General features: G+C 50.8%; 1 protein-coding gene across 2 annotated transcripts in view; it reads left to right on the top strand.

Moving 5' to 3' along the window:
• SLC6A3 (solute carrier family 6 member 3) overlaps positions 1-15,910 on the top strand; it is a 52,140-nt gene that overhangs the window by 3,390 nt on the left and 32,840 nt on the right. Inside the window, exons 3-4 of one of the 2 annotated variants that reach the window (XM_024247229.3) lie at positions 521-652; positions 9,126-9,360. In XM_024247229.3, coding sequence (XP_024102997.1) covers positions 521-652; positions 9,126-9,360 — 367 coding nt within the window. The remainder of the gene's footprint in view (positions 1-520; positions 653-9,125; positions 9,361-15,910) is intronic. The other variant, XM_063724035.1, reaches the window with a different exon arrangement.

The following is a 15,910-nucleotide window of genomic DNA, read 5'->3' as shown; positions in this document are numbered from 1 at the left end:
CCTGGTGGGGCGCCCAGCACCTGGGGCAGCAAAGACCCTCAGCCACTGTCAATGGGGGCAGCCTCTGAGGGCCCCGGAAGCTGGGGACAGGATGCAGGGCCCACTCAGCTCAGGGGCAGAGTTGGGGGGGTCACAGATTCACAACTCAAGAGGCAAAGAGGATCAGGGCAAAGTGGGGGGATGCAGGCCAGGGAAGGGCACCCCAAACCACCACAGGGAAGGACAGTACCTAGAGCACTGCCGAGCATGGGCAGGGCCTCCCTGCGCTGCTCTTGGATTTGACTTCATGACTCGGGGTGTGCAATGACAAGGGGATCCAGGAGGGACGTGTCAGGCACTGACAGCAGTGGAGGGCGGGCTTCGGGACTCATCTACCCCAGCCTGGGACTTCCCGTTGGAGAGTAGGGTGAAAGGGTCAGGCCAGGACATGGGTGGTTGACTGGGGTAGCAGCCCGAGCTCCCATGAGGAGAGATGGACCCTTCCAAGGCCCCAAACTCGAGGTGCTGTTCTGCCTCACAGGTGCCTTCCTGGTCCCTTACCTGCTCTTCATGGTCATTGCTGGGATGCCACTTTTCTACATGGAGCTGGCCCTCGGCCAGTTCAACAGGGAAGGGGCCGCTGGTGTCTGGAAGATCTGCCCCGTACTGAAAGGTAATGTGCGGGTGCCTCCCTTCACTCTGGCGCAGTGTGGATCACGGTGGTGATGCTGGAGCTTTCAAAGCAAGCCAGCTGCATCATGGGCATCCAGCCCTGCTTTGCTAAGACACAGGCATGGCACACGCCACTTGAACTTGGGTCTTACCTTAAAGATCTGTGATGACAAGGACTGGATAGTTCATTCCCTTGCTCTAGGTGAGGGTCCTGCAATTCATTTGTGGTGTTACTTTGTCAAGATGTTAAAATGTAGTTAAGATAAAGATAAAACACATGTCTATCTATGGATCTGCCATCTACCTATCATCCATCCGTCCATCCATCAATCATCTGTTATCTATCTATCCACTATCTATCTTTATTATTGATCTTTATATCAATCATTCACCCATCTATCTACCTATCTACCTAATCCATCCATCCATCCTCATCATCTATCTGTATCTGTTTCCTGTGGGTGCTGTAACAAATGACACAAACTGGGAGGCTTAAAAGGCACACGTTTATTGTCTCACAGCTCTGGAGGCTGGAAGTCCAAGATTAAGGTGTCAGTAGGGTTGATTTCTTCTGAGGCTGTGAGGAAGCATCTGTTCTAGCCTCTCTCCTTGGCTCAGAGACTGTCTTCTCCCTGTGCCTCTTTATACTGCTTGCTTCTATGCATATCTCTGTAACCAAATTCCCCCTTTTTATGAGGCCACAAGTCCTGTTGGATCAGGGACACCCTAATGACCTCACTTTAACTTGATCACCTCTGTAAAGACCTTGTCTCTAAATAAAGTCACATTCTGAGGTTTGGCGGGTTAGAACTTCAACAGATGAACTTGGGGGAGGGACACATCCCACAATTCTATCTATCTATTATCTATCAATCATCTATTCACCTGTCTATCATCTACCCATTCATCCATTTTCTATTAATCCATCCACCTATCTATCAATCCGTTCATCCACCCATCCATTCATCCATCCATTCATCTATCTATGGATCTATCATCCATCCATCCATCCATTATCTCTTGATCCATCCATCTACCTATCGATCCATCTATCTATCCATCCATCCGTTCATTCATCCATTCATCTATCTAAGGATCTATCCATCCATCCATCTTCTATCTATGATCTATCCATTCATCCATCTGTTATCCATTGTTCCATCCATCCATCCATCCATCTATGTATGGATCCATCCATCCATCCACCTATCAACCTATCCACCTATCTATTAGCTATTGATCCATCTAGTTGTCACTGAACCTTTCTGGCTGCTGGTGTCCTGCTCTGGCACCATGAAATGGACACACCTCGTGTTGAGTGCAGGTGGCCTGCCCAGCACCAGGCCCTCTCCCGGCATTTCTGACTCCATCCTCCTGAGACCCTGGGGAGGGCACGCACTATGTCTCTGTGTTGGAGATGCAGATGCTGAGGACCAGAGGGCTGGGGTCGTTCCCCCTGGTGTCCCCATCAGAGCAGAGTGGGATTTGATCCCAGATGTTTCTGACTCCCCAATCCATGCACACAGGTCACGCTTCCCCAGTGGGCCAAAGCCACCTCTCAGGGGCTGGTGGTTCAGGGAGGGTTCAGGCGTTTACTCAGAGGCACCACTCAGAAAATTGGCATTAAGAAAATGACTACTAGAAGGTCAGCCTCTGGATACTTATAGAAGTTCTGGAAAAGCTGTGTGTTTAGAAGACAGCTGAGCCCAGCACAGCCCCAGGACACATTACCAAAGGGTCAGGGGTGGGCCTTCAGAGGTGAGCTGCTGACCTCCCTTAGGAGAGGGAACAGATGGCATTTCACAGCTGCTGAGGTCAGGCTCCAGGAGGAGAAGTCACTCTCGCAGCTGTGGAAATGCTGAGACTGGACAGGTGTGATGGCTTTTCCCACTGGTCAGGTGTGATGGCTCTTCCCAGGCACGAGACTTGTTCATTCTTAATGGGCTACTTAGTGAATCTTACGACTTCAGTAGTTTCTTCCTAGGCTCCATATTCACTGAACTGCACTGAAATGGAGCTATGAAAAGAGGCCTCCCTCCCCACCCCCACCCCACACACATCTTCAGAGTGAGAGACAGATGCTTTGGGCATGCACCAGTGCCAGACGACCCCTTGGCGAGATCTGCAGGTAGAAGTCGAACCGTACAAGAATTGCTCAGAACATGCCTCCATCCCCGTCGTCAGGTCCCCGATATCAGGTCCCCGATGGAGGAATGTAGCAGCTAATGGAAGACCCAAGCGTGTCGTTACAGACAGACAGGTGCGCGTGTCAAATCGGGCATTGCAGTGAACCCAGGCTAACAGTTCAAGACACACACACATTACCTGTGTCCTCCCTGGCCCTGGCCAGTGCCACGGATGTGTTTCAGGGAGGAGATGCTGCCTTTGAGCCCACAGTCGTAAGTGACGCTGAGCTTGCACCGTGGTCCGTGTTGGAGAATATCTGCTGAGTCAGAGATGAAGCTGGCCCACTGGGGTAGGGGAAACTGGGGAAAGATGACATTGTGCTCTGGCACAGGCTGCAGCGACGTCAAACTGCTTTGCTGGATTTTCAAGAGCCACCCTGGAGTCTGTCACAAGTGTCTTACATGGCACAGCCCCATGCCCCACTCCCGCCAGTGAGCCTGGTGTTGGAGCAAGTTAAATCACCTCTTCACATGCAAGATTCAGGTGAGGAGGGCAGGAGGAAAAGGGGCCTGTGGGTCCGCAGATAAGAGCTCATTTCCTTCTGTCTGTCACATGGAAAGGATGTTCACCAACAAAGCTGCCGGTGTGGGTCTTCATGATGCAGTCCATAAAATGTCAAGAAGCAATTTCTAAGAATTTCAGAGCACCAACTTGACTTGGGCTAGTAGAGAACCTCTGACTTCCGTCAGCGTGAGCAGTGGCACCTCATTCTGAAGAAATGCAGCCGGCGGATGCGGGCATCTCATCGTGTTCCCCACAATGCACAGCTGGGGGAAGCTGGGCAGTCATCTCCTCCGTGTCACAGCCCCTGTGCCCACAATACCGCATCCCATGCCGCCAGCTTCGTTCTGAAGACTAGTCCCAGAGGAGGGCTGCAAAGCGTGGCTGCAGGAAGGAAGGCTCGTGGCCCTGCAGGCGGATCTTGGGAAGAGCTTGTTCACACTCACCTAGTCCTGGTGAGGAAGGAAAATTGCAAATCACAGAAAGTGAACTGTTCGACCCACAAAGGGATAGATGAATCAGTGCAAGAAAGCTGGACTTTTTAGAGATGAGACACATTGAGTTGTTGAATCTCAGTAACGCTGCAGGTTCCGGTGCCAGTGTCCCGTTTGTTCTGCCTACCTGTCAACCGCAGGATGCCAGTTTAGAGGAGACTGACACTGCTCATGAAATTAGATGTACACCATGCACCCCCGGCACCCTGATACATGTGCCTTTGTCCTTTTTAAAAATTTAGTTAATAAAAATGCATGCGTTTTCATGTCTCATTGAATAGAAGTGCCACGTGGTAAATTAAGACATCAGCTAAAGTGCCCAAAACAATCATTATGGAGCTAAAAGACCATCCAGCCCTGAGCAGGTGGCAATTCCATGGGGAAACGAAGCCAGCTTTCCAGGGAGCCTGGTTGTCCCTGGCCCCTCCCCTCCTGCAGACCTGCTCCCTGCTCCTAACTGGGAGCCAAGATCCACCCTCAAAAGCCAGGGGGTGGAGTTCATGGTGAGGCCCAGCTGCTCAGAGGCCATGATTCGCCTGCATTTCCCATAGTCTCGCCAGGGCAGCTTGAGATGGGCACCACAGCCAGAGGGGCCTCTGGGGCCTTCAGCCCCGCAGTACACCCCAGGGTCCTGAGAGTTGGGTCTTTAAAACTCTCCTTCTCCTCCCCTCCCCTCACTCTCTCTCTTTCCCTCTCCCTGTGTCTCTTTCTGTCTCTTTTCCTCCTTTCCTCTCTGTGTCTCTCCTGTTCTGTCTCTTCTCCTCTCTGTCTCTCTGGTACATAAACACACACAGCAAGCACATACTAAAGACACCCAGACTGACACAGAGAGGCGTCCTACCCCCTCTTTCTTTTTTTTTTTTTTTTTTTTTTGTGAGACGGAATCTCGCTCTGTCACCAGGCTGGAGTGCAGAGGCCCGATCTTGGCTCACTGTAACCTGCGTGTCCCGGGTTCAAGCGATTCTCCTGCCTCAGCCTCCAGAGTAGCTGGGGCTACAGGTGTGTGCCACCACGCCAGGCTAATTTTTTGTATTTTTAGTAGAGACGGGGTTTCATCATGTTAGCCAGGATGGTCTCAATCGCCTGACCTCGTGATCCGCCTGCCTTGGCCTCCCAAAGTGCTGGGATTACAGGCGTGAGCCACCGCGCCCGGCTCTCTCCCGTCTTTCTTCCAAAGACCTGCTTGATGCCTCCTGTGAGGTGTGGAGGGGCTGCTCCACCAGAGGCTTCCTCCAGCAGGATCCATGCATGCGTTGACAACACCCTCTCCTGAAGCCAGCTCTCGTGGGTGCCCTGGGGTGTACAGGTGTTCAGGGATGGGGCAGGGCGGCCGTGCTCGGGTGGGCAAAGCACCATTGGCAGGCATGACCCTCAGCCGGCTTCTGTTTGTCAGGTTTTGGTTTCATTGCCAAGGGCAACCCCATTTTACAGACGTCCTGGAAACCCTACCATTCGATTGTATTGAATATAAAATATTTTATAGTCAATCATATTTTAGTGTGATTTCTCAAACACAAAACAAACTACACACAAGGTTAATATAAAAAAAAGGTACTAAGCAAAAATAAATTTAAGGAAATGGACCTTAAGAGCTATGCTTGAAATTCACACTTACTGCCGAGCTTCCTGGGAGTCAGACAGGAGGGAAGGGGAGCGCCACGTTCTCATGAATGTTTTCCCTGGAAACGCGAGCAGGGACTTTGCCTGCCATCTCCTTGGGGAGAGGGCCTCCCGTGTCACTAAACGGTGTTTAAGAAATGTGTCAGGTGAAGCTTCATCTGGAGCCCACAGTGATGTCATGAGCAGAGATCACTAGAAGGTTCTGTAGCAAACAGGGTAGTGGGTTTTGTGTGTCTGGGCCTTTGGTGAGCTTGAGGAGCTCGTGGTGAAGTTGGCTGGTTGGTGAGGGGCCACACATCGGTGGCCCAGGTCAGGGGCTCTGCCTTCCCGAAGGGCAGGGCTTGGAGCAACCAAATGCCTGGCCAGTGCTCACACTGTTCAAGGGAGCCGTTTCCTCACCCAGGTGCCCAGGGAAGCATCCACAACCAGGAGGGGTCTCTTGGTAAGGGGGACTCTGGTGTAGGGGCTGCACTGTCCCATGGATCAGAGCAGGCCCATTTGCTCTGGGAGCCGTGTCAGCCAGTGTGGCCAATGGTGATGTCATGCATAGTGGCCATGGTGATGTCATGATCCCATGGTGGCCCTGCCGATCTGTGATGCAGGGCAGGAAACAAAAGCAGTGGCTCTGGAAGGACCCAGGGCACAGTCAGCCCTTCCTTCGGACTCTGGGTTGGGATCCACTCTGGTGGTGTTTGATCAAAGACTTCCCGGGGTTTCAAGCTAAGGACTTGATACAGAAAGTTTTAACCTTGAAAAATTTTCAAATTGGGCATCCATTGTCAGTTACCACCATGGAAAACCCTCCACGGTGCTCTCTGGAAACAATGTGGCTGGCTCCTCGACAGTGTGGCTCCCAGCCTGGCTGCCTGGGTGAGTTCACTGTGGATCACAACCCAGCCTCTCTCCTAAGGGACTCCGGACAGACTGTGATATAGAATCATTTAATATGGACCAGATGCACATGGGAGAAGGCCTTTCAACGGCAATCCATGACAGACTGTGATACAGAATTATTTAATATGGACCAGATCCATATGGGAGAAGGCCTTTCAACGGCAATCCGTGACAGACTGTGATACAGAATTATTTAATATGGACCAGATCCACATGGGAGAAGGCCTTTCAAAGGCAATCCGTGACAGACTGTGATACAGAATTATTTAATATGGACCAGATCCACATGGGAGAAGGCCTTCCAAAGGCAATCTGTGACAGACTGCAATACAGAATTATTTAATATGGACCAGATCCACGTGGGAGAAGGCTTTCCAAAGGCAATCTGTGACAGACTGCAATACAGAATTATTTAATATGGACCAGATCCACGTGAGAGAAGACCTTCCAAAGGCAGCAGCTTGGCTTTCATCATCACCACTACTGAGCACACTTTCCAAGAGGGATTACCCGCACTCCTGATCTTAGGTCTGTTTAAAACAAAGTTTTGAGCCTTCTTTTTGCTTTCAAGGTAGGAAGAGAACTTTACTGAGGTGCCCTGAGCATGAGAACAGCTTCTCCTAAGGATTGAGACTATAAAAAGCAACCCAGGCCACTCCCTGCAAAAATCACCTTGAAGGTATGCTCCTACCCCTGGCCATGAACAGGCAAGACAGGGCATGGCGCCTACTGGGTTTTAATAAAGTAAATCAAAGTTGTACCCAAACTAATCATGTCAGCAAACTGAGAAGAAATGTGGAAATGAAAAAAATTCTTCCCGGAGCTTAGTAAAGTGAACCCCAGTAGCAAGAACATGATAGTGCCCATCCAGCAGTGAACAAGGAGGAAGCCATCTGACCACCAGGCCCATCTGCCCACCAATCAGGCTGACACCATTCCAAAGACTGCTGACCACTGAGTTCTGTTCCAGTTTACCAGGAGACCCCATAAATGATGGATCCCAAATTCCAGGTCTGTGATCCTGGAAAGGACACTCTAAAAGACCCTGGATGGCACTGGATGGCCATGGATGGCCCTGGCTGGTCTTTGATGGTCTTGCATGGCCCTGGAAGGCCTTGGAAGGTCAAACATCACTCTGAGTAGTCCTTCATAGTCATGCAAGGCTCTGGGTGGCCCAAGGAAGCCCTGGATGATCTTACCTGCCCTGGGTGGACCCTGGTGGTCTTATGTGGCCCTGGGTGATTCTAGGAAACCCTGGATGGTCATGCATGGGTAGTGTGACCTTGGATGGATCCACATGGCTGTAAATGAGCTCAGATGACTCTTCTGAGTAGTCTTGTGGGAGAGGCATGAGCAGCTATAGATGGCCACAGATGGCCATAGATGGCTATGGATGGCTCTGGATGGCCATGGGTGGCTGTGGATGGCCATGGGTGGCCGCAGATAGTTATGGGCAAATGCAGATGGCTGTGGATGGCTGTGGATGTCTGTAGATGGCTGTGGATGGTTGTGATGGCAATGGATTGTTGTGGATGGCCGGGTGGATGTGGGTGGTTGTGGATGGCCATGGATGACTATGGATGGCTGTGGATGGATGTGGATGGTTTAGTTGGCTGTGGATGGTTGTGGATGGTTGTGGATGGATGGATGGTTGTGGATGGCCGTGGATGGATGTGGATGGCCATGAATGGTTGTGGATGGCCATGGATGGCCACGAATAGTTGTGGATGGCTATGGATGACTGTGGATAGTTGTGGATGTCTGTAGATGGCTGTGGATGGTTGTGAATGCCAGTAGATTGTTGTGGACGGCCAGGGGTGGATGTGGATGGCCATGGATGACTGTGGATGGCTGTGGATGGATGTGGATGGTTGTGGATGGATGTGGACGGTTGTGGATGGCCGTGGATGGCCATAAATTGTTGTGGATGGCTATAGCTGACTGTGGATACTTGTAGATGAATGGAGATGGCTGTGGATGGCCATGGATGGCCCTTTGCAACTCAAAGTGGCCCTGGATTAGCCTGGGTGATCATGTGTGGTCCTGGGTGCCCTCCATAGTCCTGAATGAGCCTGGTGGCTGTGGGTGGCTGTGGATGGCTGTCAAGGACCCCAGGTGTCCCTTAGTGACTACTGGCAGTCTTCGTGGCTCTGGGAGACACTGGGTGTTCCTGGGTAACCCTAGATGACCTTTGATGGCCCTATTGCATGGGTTCCCTAGGTAGCCCTGTGTGCTTCTGGGTGGCCGTGGATGATTCTGATGGTTTCACATGGGCCTGATAGCCCTGGTTAACCATGGGTTGGGTTGCCCTGGGTCACCCAGAGTACCCCCTAGATGGCCTCAATGATCCTAGATGAAGATCACCCTTATGGATCCTGAGTGGCTGTGGTGGGGATGGATGACCATGTGTGGCTGGGGGTGACCTTGGTGTCCCTGGGGGTCTCTGGGTGCATAAGGGTGGCCCTGGATACTCACCATAGCTCTGGGTGACCTTGCTGGCTCTGGATGTCCCTCAGAGACCCCTGAAAGTCCTTGTGTAGAAGTGCATGGTTTTGGGGAGTGGGCAGCTTCTTCTCTGTGGTCACAGTATGAAATCTGATCTCAGGCCTTTCACGGGCCTTCCCCTGCATGTTTGAAGATGCTGCCTGGCATCAGGGCTGTCCAGGAGCTGTGGGCTCAGGGTAATGTCTCCTGTGAGGGGAGGCGGAAGGGACGCGTTGCTGATGGTGGCTCTGTGCTCCACCTGCGTGGGCTCCACGGCCTCCCCCTTCCCGCTAGGTGTGGGCTTCACGGTCATCCTCATCTCGCTGTATGTCGGCTTCTTCTACAACGTCATCATCGCCTGGGCGCTGCACTATCTCTTCTCCTCCTTCACCACGGAGCTCCCCTGGATCCACTGCAACAACTCCTGGAACAGCCCCAACTGCTCGGATGCCCACCCTGGTGACTCCAGTGGCGACAGCCCAGGCCTCAACGACACTTTTGGGACCACACCTGCTGCCGAGTACTTTGAGTAAGTGGGAGTCGGGTCCTCGGGAACGGGAGAGATGGCGCAGCCAGGTCCCCCATGGTAGCCCCTTGGTTGGACACCAGCCCTTACTGACTCCCAGGGTGCGGGGAGGGGGAATCTGTTCCTGCACTCCATCCCTTTGATGCTCTGGAGGGGCACATTTCTGAATCACTGTGGTGGTCTCCAGGAGCTCAGCAAAGCTCCTGTAGGGTGAGCCCTCAGCAAGGATGGGGCACTGAGCAGCTCCCCGGGCTGCTCCCAGCAGTGGCTCAGGGTGGGAGGGGGCTGGTGGGGAACACAGCAGCCCCTGTGCGGAAGGTGGGCAAACTCCAGTCTCTGGGAGCTGCAGTGGCGCCTCTGGAGTGAGTCAGCCCCATGTCTGGGCTCCCTTCCTCCCTGCTCTTCCTCTGTGCGTAGCCTGGGGCCGAACTGCCTCACTCAGGCCCTTGCCCTCTCCAGAAAAGATACGTTTCTGGGTGTCACTGCACAAGAATTCTCTGGCTTCAGTAGGCAGCCCCGTCTCCAGGGTGACCCAGCCATCCACTTTTCCCAAGACTTTGTTTCGTTGTTTACGTGCACGGCTTTATTTCTGTCTCTGGGCCTCTTTCCACCTCCCATGCTGGCGTATCCCATGTCCAGCAGTCTCCTGGGGCTCTATCTCCTCCCTTTGCCCTGGCCAGGCCTGACCTGCACAGTCCTCCCCAGCCAGGCCTGTTCCTCACTGTCCACCGCAGCCAGGCCCAACCCTCACTGTCCACCCCAGCCAGGCACAAACCACAAAGTCCACCCCAGCCAGGCCCCTCCCTCACTGTCCATCTCGGCCAGGCCCACCCCACACCATCCACCCCGGCCAGGCCGGATCCTCACTGTTCACCCCAGCCAGGCACAAACCACAAAGTCCACCCCAGCCAGGCCCCTCCCTCACTGTCCACCTCGGCCAGGCCCACCCCACACCGTCCACCCCGGCCAGCCCCAACCCACACTGTCTACCCTGGTCAGGCCCGTCCCTCGCTGTCCACCCCGGCCAGGCCTGATCCTCACTGTCCATCCCAGCCAGGCCCAACCCATACAGTCCACCCCGGCCAGCCCCAACCCGCACAGTCCACCCCATCCAGGCCCGTCCCTCACTGTCCACCCAGGCCAGGCCCGCCCCTCACCATCCACCTGCAGCACCTGCTTTCCTGGACCCCGATGTCTCAGATGAAGTCCTTTTGGGCCCCGTGCCAGCTCCTGCTGGCCCTCCCTCATCACCAATGGCCTGGCCCAGCCTGGAAGGGCCGTGACTGACCCCCAGGGGTTCCCTGTTTCCCCTGGACCCCTCCCAGAATCCGGACCTGGCAGGTGCCATCCACATCCTCCTGCCCTCGCCAGCCGGGCCTGGGGCCTCGTGCCGGGTCGCCGTTCTGACAGGCGGACGCTTAAACTCAGCCGCCATTTCGGAGAGGACAAGAGGACGTTTGCGCGATTCTCCTCACATCTGCTGTTCCTCGACAGCCAGGACACTCCTGTCTGGGGGCTCGCTTGCCTAGTTAGACGCGTCTTATTCACGTTTATATGCAAAAATGAGTCCACTTCAAGGTAGGAAAAGGAACTTTGACTAATAAGAATAATTCCAGTTTTAACAGCCAGTAGGTGCCTTTGCAAAATTTGTTTTGAGTCAGAAAACAGGGAGCTTGAAAGCAAATGAAGCATCTCATGTTATGTTTGTACAAGTCATGGTCATAGAACAGCCAGGCGGGAGGTGAGCAGAGAAGCCCCCACCTCGCCTCTGCTGGGGGAGGATCATCCCCGAGAACTTTGGTCTTGGTCTGCAAAGGAACCTTTGGGGTGCACAGCCTCCCAGAGAGATGCTTTCTACATCTGAAAACCGTATGGACAGACATCACTGAGGTCTTTTCCTGCAAGGAAGGGACCTTCGCCCTCTCCTGGGGGTCTTGTCAGAGATGGCTGAGATGGAGCCTTCGGGCAGGCCGGAGGGTGTGGCTTGGAGAAAGCAGGGCTGATGCTGCCGGAAAGGGGCCAGTTCTCATGGTGGGCGGGTGTTCAGTCTCTCAAACTGCTCTGCTCTCAGATATTCAGAACCCAAGTGCTTGGTTCTAGAATTCCTCCTCGGACATGGAAGCATATTGCCGGGACTGGCCTCGGAGGTGAGGAGCCGGGGTGGAGGCAGGTTTTGGGGGGCTACCCGGAGTTTTTCTTAGAGCATGAGGAAGATCACGGGTCGCGTGGGGTGAGCGTTGTGTGGGCCTTTCTTGTGGCTTGGGAATTGGACAGGAGTGACGAACTCTGAGGAGGACGGTGCCACGATGGGAGAGAGGGGCCCACCAAGTACCCAGCAGGAGGAGAGAGAGTCCAGGCTGGGGTGCCAGGAAGGCACTTGTGGGAGGAGGGCTGGTTTCAGAAGGTGGGGCAGGCGGGAGAGAAGATGCACCCGGGATGAGTCCTGGTTGGTTTGCCTGAAGACACTTGGGCGAGCATCGCCATAGGAAATGCAGCTGCAGGCAACGTCGTGGGAGAGTCTGGGCAGGACTCCCGTGGGTAACAGGCAAGGAGGAAATGATAAAATCGTCCAAATAATGCACAGTCACACCATTTGTCCAAGTAGATTTTAACATTCTCGAGGGAGAAAACTCCCATTGCGTGTGGATGGGCTGTTCACACCTACATTTCCCTCATTAAACACCCCATGAACACTCCAGGCCTGGGCTGCATGTGCTCTTGCTGTGTGCCCAGCTCTCAGGGTTAGCATGCGATCAAAGAGATGGGACAGCAGGAGAAAGTGGGGGGGCACACAGGGGCAGAGGCTGCAGAGGCGCCACCTGGGCAAGAGCCTGAGAGTTCCCGGTACCCAATGCCCTGTTAAAGCTGCCAAGTGCAGCCATGTGGGGACTGCCTTTTGTTTGGGCAGTGTGGGAAATGTTGACTCATCTAAGTGATGTTAAGATAACAAAATTGGAGAGGAAAACTTAGTGTAATGATTAGTCCAGTGATTCATTGTTAAGAATGCTAGAAGGAAAGAACACGTGTTATTATTTTAAGCGATCAGACTAGTGAAGTCTATTTGGAAGTTCTCAGTCTGGAAGGAAGGAAGGAAACAGAAAGGTGCCCAGCCCTTCACTCAGAAGCCCTGTCCGCACTGGCACATGGTACACTTTAGCTGGCGACAGCTCAAGAGCAGACGTGGGGAGCTGGAGAAGGTTTAAGATCAATTCACAAATGATTAATGACTCAGGGCACTGAGGCGCTTGGCGCTCCTCCCACACCTTCTGAAGTTGATTTTCCCACCAGTGGGACTGAGGTTCCCCTGAAACAGGCCCCGGTGACTCTTGGGGAGCAGGGGGGACAGTCGTAATGTGCTCAGATCTGCCAGGGGTTTTCTGGATTTCAAACCTGCTTTATAAAGCAGACCATTGGACAAAGGATGTCAGGTTCCTGCCAGCGCATGTAATCAGGGAGTGGATGTCTCACCGTGAAAGGCCGTAAAGGCCAGAGTGGCTGTGATGTATGACAGTGCAGCTCTTTGTCCTAGATAATGGGCATGCCTGACTTTGTCAGTAACCACAAGAGGGATTGAGGTTCCTACACAATGCACGAAACATGCCGCATGTTATGAAACATGTCATAAATTTGACAACTAAGATGTTAGCAAGAGTAGATCTGAAAGGGCTTTATCGTGCGTTTTTACTACAGGTCCTCAGGAAGTAACCATGAGGCCTGGGTGAGACGCTGGCCGTGTCTTCTGGGCCCTAAGTCAGAAAAGACTGCTGAGCTGCCCCACTGATGGTGCTTCCTCCATGTGCCATGAATGCCGTGTGCAGTGCTGGCTCCTGCACCCTGTGTTCCTCAGGGTTGGCAAATGAAACATATCCTGTGGGACTTGCTGGCACCCCTGGCCCCCAGGGTTCCCAGCCAGCCTTCCTGCATTGCCACTTCCTTCTTGGGCAGCAGCCCACCCACCAGAGGGAGGTGGCATGGTTCCTGCAGAGGAATGAAAGGAACCCTTCCTTGTAGGAACCTGGAGATTATTGATTAGCTGCATCCCACAAATTTGATATGCTGTGTTTTCATTTCAAAACCCCAACACAGGACCACATAACTCTGACCAGTTTACAGTTTCCCCACTTCCATAAATACTTATCGACACTGCCCAATATAAATTATAAAGTTATAAATTAAAGCTATTAACTTGCCTCAAATGGACTGCATTAGCTGCATCCCACAAAGTTTGATATGCTGTGTCTTCATTTCATTCAGTTCAAAGTATTCCCTAATCTTTCTTTTGATTTCTATTTGACTAACAGGGCATTTTTAGAAGTTTGTTGTTTAATTTGAAATATTTGGAGGTTTGCTAGATATTTTTGTTATTGATTTCTAATTTAATTCTGTTTTGGCAAGATGATATGCTTATACATCTTTAATATTTTAAAATATATTGAGACTTGTTTATGACCTACTAGATGGTTTACACTGGTGAATGTTCCACGTGCACCTAGAAAGAATATGTATTCTGCTGTCTTTGGTTGGAGAGTTGCATAAATGTCAGAGAGGTCATGTTAGGTCATGGTGTTTTTCAGGTTTTCTACATCCTTACTGGTTTTCTGTCTACTTGCTCTATCAGTTACTGAGAAAGGGGTACTGAAATCTCAACTATCATTGTAGATTTGTCTGTTTCTTTTCCCTTCTATCAGTATTTGCTTCATTCACGTATTTTGAAACTCTGCTATGAAGTGCATACATGTTTATTATTATTAGTCTTTGAATTGGCTGCTTACCATTTGAACTATCCTTCTGGGTTAGATTTCTCATTCTGAAGTCTACTTTGTCTGATAGTAATATGGCCACCCCAACTTTCGTACGATTACTGTTTGTGTGGTATTATCTTTTCCAGCCTTTTATTTTTAAACTATATGTGTCATTATATATAAAATGGATTTATTGTAGACACCATCGAGTTTGTTGTGCTTTTTATCCAATATGGCAATCTCTGTTTTTTAATTAGAGTTTCCATTCAATAATTGTCAGCATGGCTGGCTTTAAGTCTTTCATTGTGCTAATTTTTTGCCCCATCTTTTCTTTGTTTCTTGTTTCCTCTATTTATTCCCTGTTTTGAATTAATTTTTTAGGCTTTCATTTTGTCAACACTATTCGCTAATAAACTATAGCTTTCTGTTTTCATTTTTTCATGGATTTTATAGGGTTTACAACATTGATCTTTAACTTATCACAGTCTACCTTCAAGTGACATGATACCGTTTCACAGAACAGAAGGGCCTACAACAGTAGACTTCTGTTTCCCTCACATCCTTCGTGCAATTGTTGTCATAGATTTTATTTCTACAGTATGTATCACTCCATGATACCTTGCTGTTATTTCTGCTTTAAGCATTTACATTTTAAATAAATCTAACAAAGAAATGTTTTATATTTACCTGCATAGTCACCATCTCTAGTGCTGTCCGATCCTGTATGTAGATTGGGGTTTCCATTTAAGACCATCTTCCTTCCATCTAAAGAATTTCCTTTAACATTTCTCATAGCGTAGACTTGCTGGCAGTGATTCAGCTTGGGCTTTACACAAAAGTATTTTGCCTTCTTGGGGGGCTATTGTGGTAAGCTATACATAGCATTGCTTTTACCACCTTAGCCATTTTTCAGTGCAGTTCAGTGGCATTAGGTACAATCACATGTTGTGTAACCATCACCGTCATCCATTGGAACTTTCTCCTCCTCCAAAGCTGAAATTTTGTCCCTATTAAATACTAAGTCCCCATCCTCCCTCTACTTTCTGTCTCTGTGAATTTGTCTACTCTAGGTCCCTCCTCTGAGTAGAATCACTTTTTTTGTGACTGGCTTATTTTCCTTAGCATATGTCTTCAAGGTTTATTGAAGAATTTCAGAACCAGAATTTCATTCCTTTTTAAGGCCAAATAATATTCCAATTCCATTGTATGGATATATCATGTTTTGTTTATCCATTTATCTTTTTCCCTTTTAGAGACAGGATCTCACTCTGTTGTCCAGGCTGGAGTGTGCAGTGGTATGATCACGGCTCACTGCAGCCTTGACCTTCTGGGCTCAAGCAATCCTCCTGCCTCAGACTCCCAAGTAGCTGGGACTACAGGTATGTGACACCACATCCAGCTAATTTTTTAAAATTTTTTGTAAAGTGGGGTCTTGCCATGTTGCCCAGGCCTGTCTTAAACTCCTGGGCTCAAGTAATCCTCCTGCCTCAGCCTCCCAGAGCACTGCGATTACAAATGTGAGCCACCACACCTGGCCAGATCTATTTATCTTTTGATGGACATTTGGGTTGCTTCCACCTTTTGGCTACTGTAAAAACATGCTGCTATGAACTTCAGTATTGAGTACCTGCTTTCGAGTAGATACCCAGAAGTTGAATTGCTGAAGCTATGTGATAATTCTGTGTTTAATTTTTTGAGGAACCACCACACTGTTTCCCACAGTGGATGCAAATCGGAACAAGGGTTCCGATCTCCCCACATCCTTGACAACACTTACTTTCTGCTTGTTTATTTTGATAATAGCCATCCTA

Source organism: Pongo abelii, chromosome 4, assembly GCF_028885655.2.
Source record: "Pongo abelii isolate AG06213 chromosome 4, NHGRI_mPonAbe1-v2.0_pri, whole genome shotgun sequence".
NCBI lineage: Eukaryota > Metazoa > Chordata > Mammalia > Primates > Hominidae > Pongo > Pongo abelii.
This window is presented reverse-complemented; position numbering and strand designations above follow the sequence as displayed.